General features: G+C 41.3%; 1 protein-coding gene across 16 annotated transcripts in view; it reads right to left on the bottom strand.

Moving 5' to 3' along the window:
• Positions 1–21,901, bottom strand: part of LOC127058644 (perilipin-3-like) — a 76,092-nt gene that overhangs the window by 31,442 nt on the left and 22,749 nt on the right. Inside the window, exons 8-11 of one of the 16 annotated variants that reach the window (XR_007776418.1) lie at positions 8,448–8,757; positions 3,678–3,725; positions 3,259–3,337; positions 2,798–2,819 (exon numbers count right to left, since the gene is read on the bottom strand). Coding sequence is in view for 8 of the 16 variants with exons in the window: in XM_050968893.1 (XP_050824850.1) it covers positions 8,365–8,757 (393 nt within the window). In the remaining 8 variants the exon portion in view is untranslated. Of the gene's footprint in view, positions 1–2,768; positions 2,820–2,897; positions 3,338–3,677; positions 3,726–8,122; positions 8,758–21,901 lie in introns of those variants that run through there. The other 15 variants (XR_007776451.1, XR_007776449.1, XM_050968902.1 and 12 more) reach the window with 15 other exon arrangements.

Below are 21,901 nucleotides of genomic sequence, written 5' to 3'. Positions count from 1 at the left end.
ATTAGTGAGCAGAGAGGAGGGATGGTGGTCAAAGATTCACAAGTAATTAGCTGGTTACAGTTTTCCACCTACACTTTCTCTCTGTGTGTCTCTTCTCTACATTGTGCCTTTATTTCTGCCTCATTTTTCATCTTTCAGGGAAAAAAAAACACTATTCCTGTTAATTTGAGTTCCTTAAACTGTGTTTCCATCGGACCTGAAACCAAACACAGACACAAAAACCCACCATAAAAAAATTATTGAGATGTTTGAGTCACAGGACCCTACAATATCAGCCTTACCATAATTTCTGGTAGGCTCTTCTCAAGGCCATATTACAATTGCAGCAGACAAAGTGAGCAAGAGCAACATGTTGACACTTTTGCTCTGCAGACATTTCCATGAAGTCATGTTGCAAGCAACACATTTCTATCCCTTCTTCTAAAATGTACCTCCAGCCCCCCTTCCCATCTGTGCCAAATATTACAATATCCAATTCATGAAACTCTAGAGGACACTCAATCCACTTTCTTTTCCATCCCACACTTGCAAATCCTGCTGTGATCTCAGAGTTAGAATTGCGACTTTAAAGCTCTGTTCTGACTAGAGTGTGAGGTAACAGTAAGCTCACAGTGCTATTCATCTGTAAATCTCCAACTAATTTACAAAGGAATTCACATAGCATTGCCTCCATTTCATAGGAGGGTGGGGAGGGAAGCAAGTCAGAGATGTGAAGTAATTTGCCTAAGGTCACACAACAGTCAGTTTTCCACATAGAAAGCAGTACATTCTAGCTGCATGTCACCTCTGAGATAAGTACAGAAATCCAACTTCATCTCATGATTTACTCACCTTGAGGTTCAAGTGTAGTCATAACTGGGGGTATATCACTGATGGCAGGATCACGGGCAAATATGATGTTTCCGTGGTGCTCCTTTTCAGAGGTAGAAGCACGGACCCCAGGCCATGGTCAGCATGGACTAAGAGCTGACTGAGGACCTTGCTGAATACATCCTACAAAAAGAAGCATCATGTCATTGAGTTGGAGGAAGGACGGTCACTGTGGAGATTGAATCACCTATGTTTCCAGGAAATCAGTCCCTCTGGAGCTGCTGTGGATATTGACAATAGAAGTCTCTATGGGCTGAAGACTCAAATTAAATCAAGCTACTTCAGGAGTCTAGGTATCCACTGCAGGGATCTATTTAACTATGAGGTCTAGTAGCCAAGGTAAGAGTACTTATCTTGCTAGTTTGATGTGACCTGGAAGAGGCATTTATTAAAAATTGGGTGTGACTTTTTGCTTCCTTATCACGTTTCCAAAGAAGGCTTAAACAGCTTTGTTATTCTTCTTGCCAGTATCTCCACAGTATCACTGCAGGGGAGGAGGCAGAAGAGTACTTCTGCATGTTTTTAATCTTAGAAATATTAGACTAAATTTCCCTAGGCTTTCTGGAGTACCTAGGAGAAGAGGGGTGCTTAGAAAATGAGCCTTGTGCACTTCCACATCTTCCTTGAATTGGGAGAATTAAATCTTTTAAAATAACTATCTTTTCCCACAAGCTGTATGATGTGTCAGACTCAGAAAGGTGTTAAGAAACAAGTTAACAGTATGGCTAAACATCTCTTTCCCTCAGCTGTCCAGTTTACTGTCTCTGTGTGAAAATTAGAATCTCAGTGAGAGAAGGGTTAAAATGTCAAAAGATCGCCAACCAAGATAAAAGGATTTTACTTTTTTGACCTCTCCAAAAGTATCATGTTGTTTCCATGTATTACAAAGCAGAAAAAAAGAGAGGGGCATAAGATCATTCCCTCTCCCCAGTTCTCTTTCCAGGTTCCCTTAATAGTTAGGGTCTTCCACTTTGAAAGCTAGAGGGTCATTCAGCTCAGATTGGACACGTAGCTCTTCCAGGAACTGCCCGTCATCAGAAATGACTATTGTTAATAAAATGTGGTTGATTGAGTCATAACAACATCTGGGAGTAGCATTGTGCTTCAACATCATCTACAATTATCAGCTGTGACAAAGTTCCTCCTCTACCTTGGTGGGTCCTGCGCTTATTGGCAGATTTGCTCACCTCAGTGATCTTCCCCACAGTCTGGGACAACTTCTCCTGTGTCTGATCAATTAAGACTGTCTGCCTTAATGGTTCTAGCAGGTTCCTGATTACTCTAGTGGAGCCTCTCTTCTGGTCACTCAGGGAACAGAAAACTACTCATCCAGTGACCAGTATATTTGCCCTCTACCAGACTCCTGTACCGCACTGGTTTGGATCTATCACACAGCATTTCATGTTTTTTCTAGAGCTGATGGGAACATTTTCAACTAAATGTAATTTCACCTCAGTATGCTATTTAGTCAAAACCAGAACATTCCACAGAAACTTAGCAGTTTCAACAAAGTTTCTGATGGGAAGGCCTCATATCCAGGGCTCCCTGGTCACTTCTGACCAGAGAGAGAGAGAGATAAAAAAACTGAGCTTTCTGATTGTAAGACACATTTTTAACACAAGTCTATTTTGCAAATGCATTCCAAAGTTGTGTTTTCATTCTAATGTAGGACAAAAACAAATACTGAAACCTCAAAAGTTTTCGTGAGACTGAACTGTCATTCTCTGACCAGCTCTAGATTTTTCTGAAGCCACTACAACAATGACAAGGACTGTATAATGTGACTGGTTTCTAGAGTGTAATGATACTGAGTTGAACAGTCAAAGGGTGGCTAACACCCAAGAGTTAAGATCAGTAATTTACTTGTAGGAGCCTAAATGTCTACTGAAGGCACCTATCTGCTTTGAGTTCTTATTTGGCTTTTGAAGACGTGTTCTAGTCAGATGAAACTGAAAAGCAAGAAAAATTATTGTAAGTCCAAATGGCAGAGTAAACAGTAACCCAGCACCATACAAACAAAACACTGCAGTACAAGAACATGACATCCTTTCTATCACTGCATTTCATAGAAAGCAAGTCCCAACTGTACCCTTCTTACAAGAAGCTACTACAACTAGGATCTAAAGCAGACAAAAGAATAAAAAGGGGAGATGCATCATATCCAAATGTGTTTTTTAAATACACAAAAACAACAACAACCAGCTCTTAAAGGATGTAAGGCAGGCTTGACAGAGTCCAGGATTGGGATTAGTGGACAGACGGACAAACCAATAAAATCCACCTTCATTTCAACTCCGTCTTCAAGCCACGTAGTTAGAGGCCACACCTAGGCAGTCCGAATACAATTACAGTAGACATAAAAATAGCAAAGCAACACATGGCAATAACCATTTTTCTCCTGTATCTTTTGATAGTAGCAATAGCTGTAATCTGAGCTAGTTTTAGATCTTCCCATTTCACTTCAGACCTGTAGCAAGATAAAGATTTCACACAACATTCAGAGAGAAAGTTAACTTACAACCGATCCCTCCAAGAACAATAATATAAGGAGCACAGATATACACTAAAATGGAAGAAAGTCAACAATTTCTTGTTATGAAAATTCAAACATCAGAACCCCTTTAATTATTGAACATAGAAATATGAGAAATCTGAAACTGTGTTGCCTAAAAGAAACAGTGAGTACTGTACTTCAGATTAGGAGGAGATCAAAATATTTGATATAAAATACTGTCTCTAAAGGAAGCTAACGCAGGGATGGGGTGGGTGTGGGGAGAGAAAGGGAAAAGAGAAAAAAACTTATCAACCCCCAAAGTCAGTCTCACTACAAAAAGTTACTCCAAAATCTTGGAGACCTGAAAGAGAAAGATAGTTAATTAAAATAATGTATGAAGTAGCCTATCTATTTCTTTGACTGGCACTATTCTTTCATTCAACTGGACTCTTCTAGGATACCACACCCTGACTAGCAACTATTGCTGATTAGGAGAAGCTGTTTTTTCCTTGCTAACACACACTAGACACTAAAGGAGGAGTGGTGTGTGGTTTCCCAGCTGATTTGCTATGGATCATTTAAAGTCTCTCACAAGTTTTAGAATACTATGTTGTAATTATGCTAATTATTTGTAGTAGAGTGTTAATGCAGTTTAATAGCTAGAGATGCTGGCCTTCCATAATCAGCCTGTTTTGCACCTTTTTGCCTTATACCTATGTCCTGCAAATATTTGTTCTCTGTTGCACAAAGTTTTAACCCTAAATTGACCAGAAATAAACCAAGCTCTATGACATTTTTCATCTGCCACGGTGGAATTTGTCTCAAAAGTTTGAGGCAAACTGGAGATGGTATTTGGGAGCTCTGCATATAACAAGAGGTATTTTCACTTCTTGAAAATTTACCTTTTTGATTTGGTTTATCATAATTCCCAAACATCTTAACTGAAACTGTGAAACACTCTGTAGGGTTTGCCTTAAGTAGGGAAAATTTTGAATTTACTTCAGATTCAGCTACACCATGGTAACTGAAGTCAACCTTTTTTTCTTAATATAGATACAGGAGCCTAGGCTAGAAATTGACCAGCTAATACGTTAAAGATGTTGTCCCGGGTCTGCACTAGGAAAATAGCTGAGTTTAAATCACTTAACTAATATGCATTAAGTTACATGAGTCCAATCTTAAGTCAAACTTTTTCTAATTATTTTTTTCTCCCTTCTTCTCCCTCACAAGGTTGGGGGAAGAACTGGTAACATTTCAGGAAAGAGAGAGATAGGTATCTTGGGATAATAGTTAAGGAGTTATTAAAGGTCATTTATGCATACATAAGGAATTCTGCAAGGTTAATAAATATCTTGTCTAGTCTGCCTTTTGCTGGCATAACTGTCAATTAGGAATGCTATGCTCTCAAAAGCACCCTGTATAGATGCAGATATACTGGGGAAGAAAGCCCTATGCAAATATAGCTTACTTCTAGGGCTGTCAAACGATTAAAAAATGAATCACGATTAATCATGTGATTAAAAAAATTATTGTAATTATGTTAAACAATAATGGAATACAATTTATTTAAATATTTTTGGATGTTTTCTATATTTTCAAATATATTGATTTCAAGTACAACAGAGAATACAAAGTGTATAATACTCACTTTATAGTTTTATTACAAATATTTGCACTGTGAAGAACAAAAATAGTATTTTTCAATTCACCTCATACAAGTACTGTAGTACAATCTCTTTATCATGACAGTTGAATTTACAAATATAGAATGTACAAAAAATAACTGCATTGAAAATAAAACAGTGTAAAACTTTGTCCTAGAAGTCCGCTCAGTCCTAGTGCAGCCAATCGCTCAGACAAACAAACATGGATACAATTTGCAGAAGATAATGCTGGCTGCTTCTGGTTTGTCACCTAAAAGTGAGAGTGGGCATTTGCATGGCACTATTGTAGCTGACATTGCAAGCTATTTATGTCCCAGATGCACTAAAAATTCATATGTCCCTTCATCTTCTATAGGACATGCATCCATGCTCTTGACGGGTTCTGCTCAATAACTATCCAAAGCAGAGTGGACGGATGTATGTTCATTTTCATTATCTGAGTCAGATGCCACCAGCAGAAGGTTGATTTTCCTTTTTGGTGTTTTGAGTTCTGTAGTTTCTGCATCTGAGTGTTGCTCTTTTAAGATTTCTGAAAGCATGCACCCCACCTCGTCCCTCTCAGATTCTGGAAGGCATTTCTGATTCTTAAACCTTGGGTTAAGTGCTGTAGCTATTTTTAGAAATCTCACATTGGTACCCTCTTTGCATTTTGTCAAATATGCAGTGAAAGTGTTCTTAAAACAAACGTGCTGGGTCATCATCTAAGACTGCTAACATCATGAAATATATGGCAGAATGTGGGTAAAACAGAGCTGAAGATATACTGTCCCCCCCAAGGAGTTCAGTCACAAATTTAACTAATGCATTATTTTTTAACCACCACCATCAGCATGAAAGCATATCCTGTGGAATGGTGGCCGAAGCATGAAGGGGCATATGAATGTTTAGTATATCTGGAACATAAATACCTTGCAACACCAGCTACAAAAGTGCCATGTGAACACCTGTTCTCACTTTCAGGTGACATTGTAAATAAGCAGCAGGCAGCAGCATCTCCTATAAATGTAAACAAACTTGTCTGTCTTATCAATTGGCAGAATAAGAAGTAGAACTGAGTGGACATGTAGGCTGTAAAGTTTTAGATTTTGTTTTTGAGAACAGTTATGTAACCCCCACCCCAAAAAAAAGTCTACATTTATATGTTGCATTTTCTGATAGAGATTGTAGTAGAGTATTGTAGAATTGAAAAATATTTTTTTAGAGTCCACAGTTTGTAAGAAATATAAAGTGAACACTGTACAGATTGTATTGTGTTGTAATAGAAATCTATTTGAAAATGTAGGACATCCAAAAATATTTAATTGGTATTCTATTGTTTGCAAAGTGCTTAATTACATTGTTAATCATGATTTAGTTGAGTTAATTGTGTGAGTTAGGCTGTCAATTGCAGCAAATGAAATAAGTAAACTGAAGTCAAATGATACTGGCAACCAACTTTTGCTGGAATAAGCTGCATCTCTCTTTCTAGCGTAGGCAATGTAGCCTGGCTTTTGTAGAATGTAGGTAGTGCAGAACCACTAGATCCGTTTTCCCTCTGTAGAAAGAGTGGCTTAGAAAAATGCATCTGGAACAGCTTCTCTCCCATTCACTTTGGATACAGCTACATGGTGCCAACTTTAGCACTTGTGCACATTAGAAGGTTCACAGCTGTAATAGTTGCAGCTGAGGCCTCTGTGTGCTACCCTGCTGTAACTGGGCCCCCTTGTGCTCGTTACTGCATATAAACATTTCAAAATACTGCATGATTACAGAGAATCTATCCCTATTCTACAAGTGGCCCTTTTAGAGAGGCACAAAGCATAGAAATGACTTAAAGGAGTAGCAGAGCTGGAAAGAACCTAGGAGGTAATATGCTATCATAAACACACTCAAGCTTGGCCTGGGTTTTAGATTAAAGCACTCTAGTTCAGAGCAGCCCAGTTGTATTTTAAAAGTTTTTAGACTCTGCTCAGCAAGACCCATGTGACAGCAATGTCACTCATTGACAATGAGACTTGTCATATCAGCACTGTGGTGTTGCTATCATTTGTAAATGAAAGTTGTCTCAGTGAGGTCCTGCAAGGTTGAGTGGAGCAATGCCTAAATACCTTTAAGCACAAGGGCCCTAATGTTTTTGCTTTCCAAGGTATGTGGTGCCCTAAACAGAACCCATAGCCTCTCTATTATGGGCACTGTACCATCTTCTTTGGCACTTCAAAAGTGCTTATTTTAATGAGTGTGATTTGCTTTGTATTTTCCATACAATGGATTGATGCCTTTCTTATTTGACAGGTAGGTCTGAGGCTGTGAGAAAAAGCTGAATTACTCACCCTTTCATGACAAAAAGGGTTGAGGAGGCATCTGAAATGGTCCTTTACCCACCATAGCTTATGCCCAAATAAATGCTGCGTGTAAGGTACCACCAGGCAGTCTGTACCCACAGAAAACCAAACACTGCTACCCTTGATACTTGTCACCCTATGATGTGGATTTAAAGGGCCTGCTTTCCTAAGGGGGAAGATTGCATCTACAGCCTTTCACAGTTCCAGCTGTGAAGTGTGGAAATATGCAGCCTTGATACAGACTCAGGGATTTTATAGGTGGTTGAAATTACACCCACCCACCCGAGTAACCAGTATTTTATGGGCTGTGACATTTATGCCCTAGGGCTATCCCGAGAGGGGCTCTATTTTGAGCTAGGCAAAGAAATCCCAGGCCTGTTCTCTCCTGGGGCAGAGGCCAGGACTGAGCAACCCACTGGTAGGAATTTTAACCAACTGCACTCTTCGCAACTTCTGAAAAGCAACCTGAAGCCCCCAGTGCAGTTCTACCACAGCCATAAGAGCAACACTTATTTCTGCTCTAGTTTCTGGTGAAACTGAGAACATGTTTACAGGTGTGAGTAGTGATCTAGAACTACTCAGAAATTAAGGCTCTAGATTTGTTTCTATGGTACAGGGGGTAAGCTTCCCAGGCTTTTATGTGTCATCTACAGATGAATGCCAGTGGTTGCTGCTACTGGCAAACAAGGCTACATATAGCATGACTAACTGCAGGCACAGATGTCGACTATAGAACTGGACAGACTTCTTAGAAAGAGCACATTCAACCTTCATTCAAATGAAGTGACATTTTATTTTGAAGACAGTGATAACACAAACAAGTAGTATCTGAGCTGAGAAGTGATCTACATTATAGCAGTCACACAACACCTCCAGACATTAGGAGAGATTTAGGCACAGTGCAGATGAGTAATAGCCACTGGTGTCTTCGATATATGCTAGTACACATCAAGTCAGAAGGAAGACCGAATGAATGTGCTTTCTTCCTTAGCAGTTGAAGTTTCAGGTTTCTAGGTCACAGGGCCTCCTTAGACTTGCAGGCTTCTGAAGCCTCCTTTTCTTGGTTTTCTGGTTCAATGGCATCTGCAGACCCCTTACCCAATGGGATGAAGGGTCCCACAACCCAAGACAGAGGAGTAGTCTCCATCACGTATGCCATCAGCTCATCTACATATTCCTGGGCCTTGGTCACCATCTCCTGGCTCTGGGTTAGGAGGCTGCTGGAGAGATCCTGGAAGGAATGGGCAGTGGAGAAGGATGCATGAAGCTCTTCCATGTTGTGATACATCTGTTTCACCTTATCCTGAAAGTTGGTGGGGAGACCTTGAATGCTGGCTACTAGCATCTGGCAGGCATCCTGCAGCTGCTGGATAATGCTGCGGGACATAGCCAGGGTCTCAAACTCCATCTGTTGGAGAAATAGAAGTTTAATTCTAGTGTTTAGAACACAATAAGGATCAAACTTGCCACTGCCTCGGGTGATGTTGTAAGGCAGCAAGTTATGCTGCAAGGTACTACTGGCAGTCAAGGAGGTCTGATGGAAAGACCATTGGCACCAACAAGGTCCGCAATGGGTATGCCATGCTCTTTCAGGATACATAAAGAGGCCAAGTTGTGCCTCCCTAAGAGAAGCCACTTGTGATAATGGAGGCTAACAGAGGCAATAAGCCATGTAAGGTAGCTCAGAAGAGAGCTAAGCCAAGTTAACAGGGGTTTCACTGGTTGCAAACCCATGATCTACAGTCAGTTTTCAGGCTGTGCAGAGGTTTAAAGTAGTAAGCATGAATCCAAAGTGACTATGCTTCTTGGGCACAGACCTTGCTGGTGTGACATCACTTTAAGAAAGTCTAAGCAAGGAAGCCACTCATTTGGCAAAAAAGGGAGCAACTTTGTAATGAACCTAAAAACAAAAAAAACAAAAAAAACACACAAATCACCTGAGTTTGAGCTACTTATCCAGAGATGTAATTAGCCACCCTGCAAGACCTAGAATAACTTCTCAGACCACAGCTGACCCCACCCCACCCCCTCCATGCACACCCAAAATGTACATACCTCTGGTTTTGCCAGATCCTTGATTTCACTGCGTTCTGGCTGCTCTCTATTCCAGCTCAGCCATATGTGATGGAACTTCTCCTGGACTTCTTGGAGAGAAACCCCTTGCTTAAGGTATTCAATCTAGAAGTGGATTAAGCATATCCAGAGATGAGACATTTGCACATCAGTTATTCTAGTTGCGCTGTTTGACATGCCTTCACCCCACAGTGTGGTATGTTCAATGCATCAAGAGCAGAAGGATCTAGTTACACAGCACAACTATGAATGAAGCCTAAGCCTCATTGTACCACATTCTATACATGTGTGGTTAGAGTGTTCCCTGCCCTGAAAGGCATCAGTTGTAAGAGATAGTTGAGTTCCTACCAGTCCCATGGTTTCATGAAGCTGGGAAAGAGCCTCTCTGATGCTTTGATTGGTGTGTCTCATCTTGTTTAGGGAGTAGCGGTAGGCACGTTGGCGAAATTTAGTTGACAGGGAACCTAAACGCACGAAGTAACTCCGATGCTCTTGTGGTTGTGCTGAAGACACTTCAGCCCCTTCCACAGATTCAGCAAGTTCAGCTAGAGGGAAGAGAGTTCAGGTTGTTCACCCTTTCAGGTTAAGAGATGGTGAAAGGCGTACAAGCCATACTGATCTGCTAAATCTTAAGCTCCCTTATAACAAGCATTGGTCTTGCACCTATCAAGTACCACAGAGGTAGCTTCAGCCTTAAGGCAAAAACCCACATGCCACACAGCATTGTCAAATTATGCAAAATCTTAGTAATGAGTGACTAATGAATAGTCATGACCATCATTCCTTCTAGTACCACCCTGTCCCCACTTGTTGCTCTAGTCATTTTACATGATTACATGCCCACCGACTAAAGTCTTAACCCTCAATCTCAGCTATGGAAAGGCTGTAGAATGAGCCTGCATTCGGTGCCAGATAAGATTGAGAAGCCTAGAGAGATGTTTGGCCCAAAAGGAGGATTACCCTAAAATTTAAGATAATAGACCTGGCACTCATGTGTGTGTTCTGACCTAGTTCATCATCTGTCATGGGAAGATAGTGATCCAAGAGCTCTTCAGATTTCTCCAGCACTGCTTCCATTCCACTTATGGCCAAATGGCCCATTCTTGATTCCACAACTGTGCTCATGCTGTCAGTTACCACTGATTTGGTGGTCTTCATACTGTCCTGCACAGCCTCTTTGGTCATATCTACCACTCTGATCATGGTCTCCTTGACCTCTTCCAGACTGACAGAGGTCAACTCCTGTGTCTCAGATGTAGCCTAGAGAAGAGTGATCAAGCAAGATCTTGTACAGTAATTCAGGGTGATACCACTACATTTACCCAGAAATGGAGGTTGGGGAGGGGATTACCACCTGCTCTGCCCCATAGGTCAAATCTTCAGGGGAAGAACTGCATCTTGCTGTTAAGCATCAGACCAGAGTTCTATTGAGACACTAGCTCCTGCCTCTTGACCACTTTTAGTATGGAGTGTTCCTCTGCTGGAGGAAGCATCCCATTATTGGCATCCCTTTCATAAAGGCATGATGTTTTGTCTAGTGAGAGGGTGGTGAAAGTTACCTCATCAGCAGTCTGTTGAAGGACTGGTAGATTCTCCTCCACTTTGTCAGGTACTTCAGAAACGCACTCCTCCTCTGTTGTCCCTATAGAAAAACCAGAGTTCGGTTTCTTATTAGCTCCAATTTGCTATTGTAATATTTACAGAACCGGGCTCACATCTGTAATGAGAGCTTCAGTTCTCCAATATGTTCAGGCAGCAATTGTTCTGGGTTGTAGGTGCTCCACATGTCCCCCCTTCCTTCCCCATGTAAGGTGGTTCCCTCCCTCTCCCCCAAGTTATGAGCTCTTTTGTAAAAATTTTCTATGAAAAATAGTGTTCCTTCAATAGTTCATAGTTCTATATTTGCTCCCATGCATCCTAATTGGGCAACTGAATTAAGGTAAGTATGACTAGCATCTGAACACTCTCTCCTCCCATCTATACTTACTGCACAAATGTCTCTTACCAAGCAGTCTAGGCTTCACTTTCCAGGCTTCCTCTCCAAGGGAAAGGTTCTTATGTTCTGAATAAAGTGCAATGATCTCACCCCATAGTCTTACAGCTCTGAAGCTTTTTGATCAAACATCCCTCTGGAAGGCACCAAGAAGTTTTTGCAATGCCTTGGCTGCAATAAGTCCAACCAACTGTTCTCATGAAGGACTCGAGTTAGGGAGCAGCCATTGCTGTTGAGCTATTGCCTCTAAGCAGCTAGTTAAGAAAAAAAAAAGTAGTAGTTGTAATCTGTCTGCAGTGTTGTAGCAGCCATGTTGGTCCAGAGATATCAGACAAGGTGAGTGAGGTAATATTCTATTGGACCAGCCTAGATTCTGAGATTCTCTGGCTGCAGAATGAGGAGATCTCATTTTGCAATTAGGTACCTTTCAAAGGGTGTTGCTCCTTAAAAGCCAAGAGCTTAGAACTAATCTTACCTCCTGGCTACAGTGAGGGCAGGTTCAGCAATAGTAATTAGTGTAAGCAAAGTCCTGTGTTAGCCTCTGGGAGATGTTAGCTTACATGCATGGGCTACTGTATTATTCCTCTATGGTCACACCACCCCCACTGCCAGCTTCTCCTCCAGTACTGATCTTCATGCACCGGAGTTTTAGAGATGGAAGCTTCCAGACAGGGTGTGAAGCGCCTACTGTTGAGAAATTGCACCACACAAACAGAAAGGTCTGCATATATGCTTTACTCACCCTCAGGTTCAAGTTTAGTTACAACTGGCTGTGCACTGCTAACTGCAGCACTGGTTATGGAGGTCACTCCCTTCTCTGCCATGTCACAGATGGACCTCACATAGGGATGGCTCTCCTTGGTGGAAGCATAGGCAGTGGCAGCCAGATCACAGGCAGAGTTGACTAAAGGTAAACTGGCCACCCTCCTCAAGACATTCTAGTGAGGCAAGGGACAGAACAATGAGTCAGGGAGGCAATGTTCTATACTGGGGCTGAACCTTTACTTTTTCAAGTGGTTATACCCGTGATGCGATAGCCCCAATCAAAGGATTCTTGAATGGTCAAAAATTTGAAGAAGCCCAACAGCTACTTTTGAAGTTAATACTGAAACTGGATCACTAGGTTAACTAAGGCAAGAAGAAATTTTAAATATCATTATAAACCAGGCTATTTTGCAGCATCTGGAAGAGCAACTGCACAAGTCTCTAGACACCAGGGTGGGCGTATGTGAAGCCTGCTACCAGATAACAGCCAGCCATCTTTCATATTCACATGTTGAACCAGCAATGCTTAAGAGGGAGCACCTACCTGTTGCTCTTCCTCTCCATGCTCTGGGGATGCCATAGTTGTGTCTTTTCCATTAGAAGCCATGGTATAATCAGATATACCTGAAAAGGGCAAGAAGAAAGTTCTGAAGTTACAAGTTTAGGGTGCTGTAACTTTTCCTTACAACAAGAGTGGTTTCTACTCCAAAGTAGGAGTAGAAGGAATGGCAGGGCCCTCATCAGATTAACGGGGAATATATAGAGGAATAGTGAGCTAAATACATTGTCACTGCTTTTTTGAAGAGCAAGAAATATTTCAGTTCTGCTACAGCTAAGGAGAAAGCAAGCAGGAGGATTCCTTCTCAGATAATGGAAGATTTTGCAGCCACTCTGTACTATGAGTTTCTATTAAAGGCATCAGCTAAGGGGCTTAAGGCCAAAGAGTATTAAGTTCCTCAGACCCAACTTTCTACCACCTGTCCTACCCACAGCTCTTAATACATACATTTACTCATCCAAACATCTACTAGTCACAGAAGTACAAAGCCCTGACCAAGGATTGTATAAACAAAAAGAAAAACTAAAAAGCCTCACCAACAAGTTCCCCTCCTTCAAGAACCAACCTACTAACCTTTCTTAGTACTTCAGGCACTGCTTTACTCTACTCACCACCTGGTCAGTTTTTATACACCTCTGGTGATGTAATTGTGAGGGAAGGGAGTGAAATACTCAGGACTGACAGTTCAGGTAATCAGTGAAAAGAAGGCTTTGCTAACCAATAGGAGAGTGGAAATCCTTTGAGGCTGCAAAGGTTGGGAGTGAGTTATTTCCCAAAGGTGATTCCAATTAATTGCACTGGGTCTTTGCTGTCATCCAGCTGAACTCACTTTGAGTCCACAGCCTGCCAAGAAAGAGTTGCTAGTTAGGATGGGTAACATTTTCAAAAACACTTGTGTGACTTAAAAAGTCATTGACTTTCATTGTCCTTTCCAATGGGAAAAGGGAGAGAAAAGTTTTTTTAAAAAGGTTAGAGAAAAGGATAAAAAATTGAAATGGAACTTTTCATTTTATGAAAACTCTAAAAAAAAACATAAAAAACCTGAACAAATAAAAAATCAGCCAAATATAAACTATCTCTGGTGCTAAGGTTGCAGATAGCAATGTGCCTGATTCACCTGCATGTTGGCCATAGTTTCAAAGTAAAAACTGGCACACAGGAACAAGGAGTGGCATATTGGAGACAGGTAGTTTTTTCCACCGGTTAGAATACTAGTCTAGGATTTGAGCTGGGTTCAATTTTATGCTCTGCCACAGACTTCCTGTGTGACCTTGTGCAAGTCACTTAGCTGCTCATTGGCTCAGTTTCCCCTCTGTATAGTGGGGATAATATGGCTTCCTTACTCCACAGAAGTTTTGTGAGGTACTCAGATACTCTGACAATCAGGGCTATATAAATACCTTAGATAGAAAGTGAAGCATTTTGTTGGGGAACAAGAGTTGGGTAGGGTAACTGGAAGAACTTGCCCTTCTCCACCTTTATCTCCCTTTCAGAAAAAAGGGAACATGTGCCACTTTCTGTTTCAGGGAAGGGTGAGAGAAAAGAGTGTTTATCCTTTTGTCACCCCTTCATTGTTCTCCCTCAGAGTTTGAATTGGAATTGGATTGAACTGGAAAAAAGGTGGTGGTACTGCCCCAAATCCTGCCCACAATCCAAGCTCTGCCTATATGAGATGCTACTTATAGCAGATTGTGCAGGTGTAAAAACCATGAGCACACATGCTCTGCTGGGTTCCCCTTTGGGCTCTCTGTAAGGTTCAGCTACACCACTGGATATGACCAGATTAAGATGGAGGCACAATAGCCACATGCCTGGATCCCAGTCGTGATTATGTCAATTTCAGCTGTCCTTTAAAAATAAATGTTTCTGTCCCTCATGGCTGCAAAGAAAAGCTTGAGATTATCCACTGAATAGAACTGAGACAGTGATATCTGCCTGTGTCTGCCCCCAGCAGAGGGAGAAGCACCATGCATACCAAGGGAGGTAACTCTTTACCCCCACTTCGCCCTACTTGTTCTTGGTGTGCGCCCACCAACCTTCCCAGGATTTCAACAGGTAAATGTCTAGCTGGGCTCTGTGGGATTGGTGGCATCTGGTCTTTTAGCCCCAAGGGTCAGATACTGGCCATGGGAGTGTGAATAGTTCCTTAATGACATCCACTCTCACCATGAAATTGAGATGACACCCCGGGGTAGATTATGCAGATCTGCAATCCTCCCACTCTTTTCTTGCTTAGTTTGATCAGCAGTGAAATAGTTGAAAATCTAGAAATATATATCACCATCACTTGGCATCGGAGTTACCCCACTTTGATGAACGGGGCAGTTCACACCTCTCTGAGCTCCTGTGTCAGGCTCTCTGCAGAGGCAGGCAGATGCCTGTGCATCCATTTTTGTTCTTATCATGGTTTCAAGGTTTTTTCCATATTCTGTTGTCACATTATATTGATAGAGCTTAGCTCCATTAGCACTTGAAGACCAGCCACTCCAGATAATGCAAGAGACACAGAAATGTAAGTCTTTGTGGGACCTCTGATGCACCCTGACTGTTTTGGGCTTTTGCCACTTTATCACAGAACTCGTAAGGCACGAAGTTTTCCAAGTAACTGAATTTGGAAGTATTTTACTGTTCATTCTAAACATATGAAGCTGCATTTCTCAAATGTTCTTTCTGGCTGCATTTTGTAATGCTTAAGGAAAAGGCCTCTCCTCTCCAATGACAGTTTCTATGCCTTCAATACAGATAAATATCAAGGAAATTGTAAACATTTGTAAAATGAGCATGATTGCATAAAAATACAATTTCCCATTGGATTCCTTCTTGCTCACTGTACAGTACAGACTTGTGGCACAAACCACTTCATGGCATTACTTGTGATATTTTTGGAGAGGAGCGAGGTTCGGAGCAGTTAGTTGGGGCAGCAAAAGAGTCATGGAAAAACCAGAAGCAACTGAGACTCTTTAGTTTAATTTTGATACCCTAACCAGTGCTGAATCCATCTTAATTCCCACCCTTGTAGTCTTTTTATGTTAATGCTATTGTAACCCACACATTTTCAGGGTGTGGTGTTCTGGCTCAGCAAGTGGCACCCAGACCACTTCCAGAGAGAGTAATTAAGGAATCTGCTCTACTGTCTCAGCTAATAGCCAGTTGGCTTTTAGCTCATGCAGTAGAGGATTATACACTAAGCTCCAGAGATCTCCAGTTCAATCCTGCCAACTATCCCCTTCCCTTCTAAATGTTTATTCCAAATGGGCAACTAGATTGAGATTCTGAGATACTGTCATCTTTTCCACTGAACATTGTCATGCAACATTCAAATATTTGCGTGCGGACCAGGACTGAGCAAATAATGAATTTTTCATTTCAGGGGATGAACAAAAAATAAAATTTAAAACAATCAGTTCAAATCAAAACTCATTTTATTTTTCAGTTTTTCCTCATTGAAATGGAATAAATGAACAAATGTGTTTCAAGCCAAAGAAAACAATTCACTTGACCTTAAATGAGTTTTTTTCAGTTTTTCATTTCATGTAGGTTTTGGGTGCTTTTTACTCCCTCCCTTTTTTTAAATCTAGCTACATTTGGAAAAGAAACACCATTTCAAAATGAAAAAAAAAAAAAAGGGTTTCATTTCCAAATGTTCAAAATGAAACTATTTGAAATGAAAAGTCAAAACATTTCATTTGAAATGACCAAAACAAACTTTTGACTTTTTCAATTTCTCTCCCCCATTTTTTACTTCAATTTGCAAATAACTTCCGTGTTCTGAAAAATACATTTTTTGGCAAATTTATGATTAAAAAATATTTTACCCAGCTCTAGTGAGGATTCTTCATCCTGCGTCAAATTGAGCCTCTGTTACCTGTGCTGAAGAATCCAGGTTCCTTAGCAAACTCATACACCTCTTTAGGTGGTCTGGCTACTGGGGTGGGGTGGGGTGGGGAACAAAACACCCCACTGTGTTAGGCTGGGTTACACGACCATTCTGATGTGGCAGCATTACACACACACTGTGCACAGGGGCAAAAGACTACACAAAGTGCAAAGCAGTGGAGAAGCAGGCCTGAATTGTGCAAGTGTCCCAGGACATATAGTGAAGGCCAATATATTTATTCTTCTGTCTGGTCTGCCCACTTTCTTTGCACCTGCACTGGGGAAGGCAGTAGCAGCCCCACGGAGCCTGATACCCCATCAGCCACAGAACAGTGATTCCCTACTCAGCCAGTACTACCAGGCTATGTAGGGCAAATCTCAATGTTGCCCTTATAGAGCTTTCTAGTCATAAGAGAAGACAACTGGAACTCTAACAGAATTGAAACTACAACAGGGTTCAAAAAAGAACTAGATAAATTCATGAAGGATGGGTCCATCAATGGGCAGGGATGGTGTCCCTAGCCTCTGTTTGCCAGAAGCTGGGAATGGGCAACAGGGAATGGATCAGTTGGTGATTATCTGTTCTGTTCTTTCTCTTTGGAGCTCCTAGATTGGTCACTGTTGGTAGACAGGATACTGGGATAGATGGACCTTTGGTCTGACCCGGTATGGCCGTTCCTATGTTCTTATGTAAAGGACTATGCAATGGCACTTTCTATTTGCTATCTGCTAAAATTCCTAATCTTCTATTCACCTCCCTGTTTTAAATTGATTCTGTTTGCCACACATGTAACCAAAAAATCTTGCTCAAGGTCAAACTTTTTATAGTTCCCTTTCCCCTCCCGCAACCTGTATTTAAATGATTCCAAAGGGACTTTCAAAGAACCCGATTTACTTACTTACTTCAAGGCTATTCTGAGACTCAACCCTAATCTCAGAGCTGAGATCACAAAGATCAAAGCTTTCCTTTGACAAACTTGACAGTTCTACAAATAAATTAGCTCCACTGAGAAGTCCTGTCCTGTAACAGTTTCCAAACTTCTGCAGTGTCACTTGTTATGTGCGCCTTCTTATCCATATTCTACAGTTTCTGTGGAGTCTGCTTATGTTCTACCTCTTAAAGCATTGAAGGGTCCCACAAACCAACAGAGAGGTGTACTGTACACCACATACTCCAGCAGCTCATTCATATCTTCCTCCTCCTTGGTCACTTTCTCCCATATTTGGGAGAGGATTTGTCTAGACAGATCTTGGAAGGAATCAAGAGTGGAGACTGAAGCATGGAGTACTTCTGTGGTATGGGAAACTTGTTGCATCTTTTCCTGAAAGTTGATGGGAAAGTGTTCAATAATAACCAGTAGGATCTGGTAGATGGTCTTCAGGGGTTGGGTGATTATACGAATCAAGGCAATGATGCAATATTTCAGCAACTGCAAAAAGGAAATTAATGGTGTGAAGGTACAATTTTTAGAAATCTCTCTTGAAAAGGGAGACATCTACAACTACACTATTGTTTGATCCTAAAACTGTTCCCCAATACAGAACCATTGTTCCTACACCCTTTGATGTTTTCCATGCCAATCCATCCCTGTTTGGTATGGTTCCCCCTGATCATTGTAGAGCTTCTGTTGAAGCTATATACCAGTGATACTCAGCGTTCAGTGGTCCAGGAGCCATATTAGAGATCAACATTACCCAGTCGTGTGGATTCATTGTTTCATTTACTATAATACTATATTTAATTTAGTGATGTATATATATATATTACTCACAAAGTAAATCAGTTAATAACTTAGTGCAAGTTGATAACTTAATTGGTTAATAACATAGGAAAAGCATCCTCATTGGTAAATAGCTTAGACTAGTTAATAATTAAATCAGTGTTTTAATATCTCATTCTGCAAAGAGCCACAAGAGACACATTAAAGAGACACTTACGACTTTCGAGCCTCAGTCTGAGTATCACTGCTATAGACGGTCTGGAATGGGCCTAGATAAATAAGAAGTCTTGTAATCTTGGACTCTCGTAAAGACTGGATTGCTAAAGAAAATAAAAAGCTACTGGGACAAAGAACAGCAATGAAGCTGCCAAACCTGAAAAAGATAAGTAAAAACTGTCTAACTGAAGAAGCTAACTAACACTAATCCTGATGAAGGCGGCACTAGATGATACATTCTGATAATACTGGGTCCATGGACCAGGTGAGGATCCCATTCTGTCTGCCACCATGGCTGGAAGGAACTGTGACAGTTGGTGCTCCACACCACTTTTACTGCTCGGTCCCCGCAAACATTTGGAATCACAAGAGAAGGGTGTAAGGTAGTGTTCCAATGGCAATAAAAAGTTCCATTGATCCTGGCTGTGCCACAGGTACATTCAGTGCTTAATTTGTGTCAGAGCTGTCCAGGGCTGAGCCCCGGCACCTTTAGGCTTGGCCATTCATAACCCCGGCACTTCTGGGCTTGCCGTATCAGTTATGAAAGTAAAAAAATTCTTGATCACCAGCACTTAATTGCTTGAGCCCCAGCACCACTTTCATTACAAATTAAGCACTGGGTACATCTCAAGAGTGGGAATATGCAGAGGCCACTCAAAGAAGAAAATTAGTTATATTGTGGTCCTACCCAGAACATCTCTGGGATAAGGATGAAAAGGAAAGAAGAACTTTGTTCCTACCAGGGAACTAGTTTGAAGAGCCTCCCAGATGCTTTGGTCGGCATCCCTCACCTTGCTCTGGGAATGCTGGTAAGCACATTGCTGGAATTTGGTCATCATGGAGCCTAAACACACCCAGTAACTGTCATAATCTTGCTGCCGCTGAGCCATGCCATTCCTTTCTGCAAAAGCTGGAGGTTTAACTGAAAGAAACAAGGGAATAAGGTAATTCTGCCAAATGAAAGGTGATAATGTCAGAATGCACCACAGCTTCCCCGAATCTTCATTTCAAAGCCTGACTCATAGATTCATAGATTATAAGGCCAGAAAGGCCACTGTGGTCATCTAGTCTGAACTCCTGTATAACGCAGGCTATAGAACTTCCCCACACAGGCACCAACAGAGGAAGCACGTTCCTGGGGCGGCAAATGTTTATGGCCAACGGCATTCTGTCCATTCTTGGGGTGGCAATCCAAGCAGCTTTTTTTTTTTTTTTTCGCTTGGGGCAGCAAAAGTGGTAAAAATGGCAAAAACGGTAGAGCTGGCCCTGTCCCCACAATAATTCCTAGAACAGAGCTTTCAGAAAACCTTCGCAGCACATGTTCTACCTGCATCTTAGATACTAAGGGTCAGCTTTTCAAAAGTATTTAGGAACACAGAAAGGTAAATAGGCATTGGTGGGATTTTCAAAACGTTCCTAGGCACATAATTCCCATTGATAGAGATAAGCACCTTGCATTTTGAACATCTCACTAGATTCCGTATCTGCATCTATAGGTGCCTCAATCCCTTTAAAAGGCTGGCCCTTTGGCAACAGCACTACTGTTTATTACCATTGTTTACCACCAATCTAGTGATGGAATTGTTTTAAGGAGAAATTGGGTAAACTACTATTGCTGTTATTTGTATTTTGGCAGTGCCTGAAGTCCCCAGCTGACTCAGGTCTTGTTGTGCTAGGCAGAAGCAGAAGACGGTCTCTTTCCCTAAGAATTTATAATCTAAACAGACAATGGCTGGAAGAAAAGATTATCCCTATTTTACAAATGGAGAACGGAAGCACAAAGAACTGAAATGACTAGTCTGAGGTCCTACAGGAATTTGTGGCAGAGCTGGGAATTAAATCCAGATCCAGCATGTGTAACCACTTTTCCTCTGAAATTAGCCAGTGCTAATTTTCTAGAAAGGTCAGTGGTTCGTAAAGTATCTCCTCCTCATTTAATAGCATTTACCTTTGGTAAGGAACATAACCGTTGGCCACACATTTACATTTCCCCCCATTACCACCCCCAAGGAACAGCACATGCTCCAGGATGTAAACACACTCATACTAATTATTTGTAGGAGATTGTTAATGCAAATTCATTAGCAAGAGACCCCAGTCTCACCCTAGTTAAGGTTAAAGCTAGCCTTCCACAATCAGTCTGTTTTCAACCCCATTGCCTAAGGCCCTGGTCCTCCAAATACTAGTCCTTCATTAAGGTCCTCCCTTGTGAATAGCTAAGCATGTGCACAAGTCTTTGAACTAAATTTACCAGAAATAAACCAAGTTGTATGACATTTGTCTTATGACGGGGTAGAGTTTCTTTCAGGTATTTGAGACAAATTAGGGAAGGTATTTGGGAGCTCTGCATATACCAAGAGGAGATGATTTTACTTCTTAAAAATGTATTTTTTTGACATGGCTCAAATTCCAAAACATCTTGGCCGAAACACATTATGGAACTTGCCTTAGCTAGGGAAAGCGGTTGTATTTAGTTTAGGCTTGCCTAATACAAGGCAATCTTTATTCTTAGTATAGATGCAGCCTTGCAGGAGACTAGGCTAGAACTCATCCATCTGAAATTAAGATTAGGTCAGTATGTGTCAGGTCAGGTAGGTCTAACTCTAAACTCAATCTCATTACCTAGTCAGGATATTTTTTCTCCTCTCTTCTTTTGCAAAGTGGTGTATGTGTTGTGGAGGGGATCATTGGTAACTCTGATTATTTTTTCTTATGGCCAGGGGAGTTAGAGGCAATTTATGCATACATGAGAAATTCTGTGGGGTTCCTACATTTTCTTGTGGATTATTACCGAAACTAGGAATTTAAGAACAGCTAGATCGTTTCCTCCAAGTATAGGAATTGCATCTGGCACAGCTTTCGGCACGTGGGATTTTTATGGAGCAGAGTTACATTGCACAAACTCCTGTAGTGATTGTGCCCCTGCTGGGAAGTTCACAATTGCAGCCCAGTAGCACCTAGAGGCCCACCTGAGACTGAGCCCCATTGTGTTAGTTACTGAGTATAAGCACAGCGAGAGCTCTCAAAGTACTTCATAAGTGTCATCATTCCCGTTATACAGATGGGAAATGGAGGCACAGAGCATTGAAATAACTTGCCCTGAGTCACATAATGAGTTAGTGCCAGGCCTAGGAATAGCAATTCAGATCTCTGGATTATAGTGCAGTGTCCTATCTTATCCCTGGGATGACAATCTTTCACCCTGCTCAACTCTTCCAGGTGTCCCTCTGAGTTTTGTGCAGCTTTCTTTGGAAGGCTTGGTTTCTTGGAGTTGGCAGTGTATTAATGTACAGAATATAGGCTATATTTGCAAAGTCACAATGAGAATGTGAAGAGTTCACTTGAGAAT

This window comes from Gopherus flavomarginatus, chromosome 1 (genome assembly GCF_025201925.1).
Source record: "Gopherus flavomarginatus isolate rGopFla2 chromosome 1, rGopFla2.mat.asm, whole genome shotgun sequence".
NCBI classification, from domain to species: domain Eukaryota; kingdom Metazoa; phylum Chordata; order Testudines; family Testudinidae; genus Gopherus; species Gopherus flavomarginatus.
The sequence above is the reverse complement of the archived record's forward strand: the minus strand, read 5'-3'. Positions and strand labels throughout refer to the sequence as shown.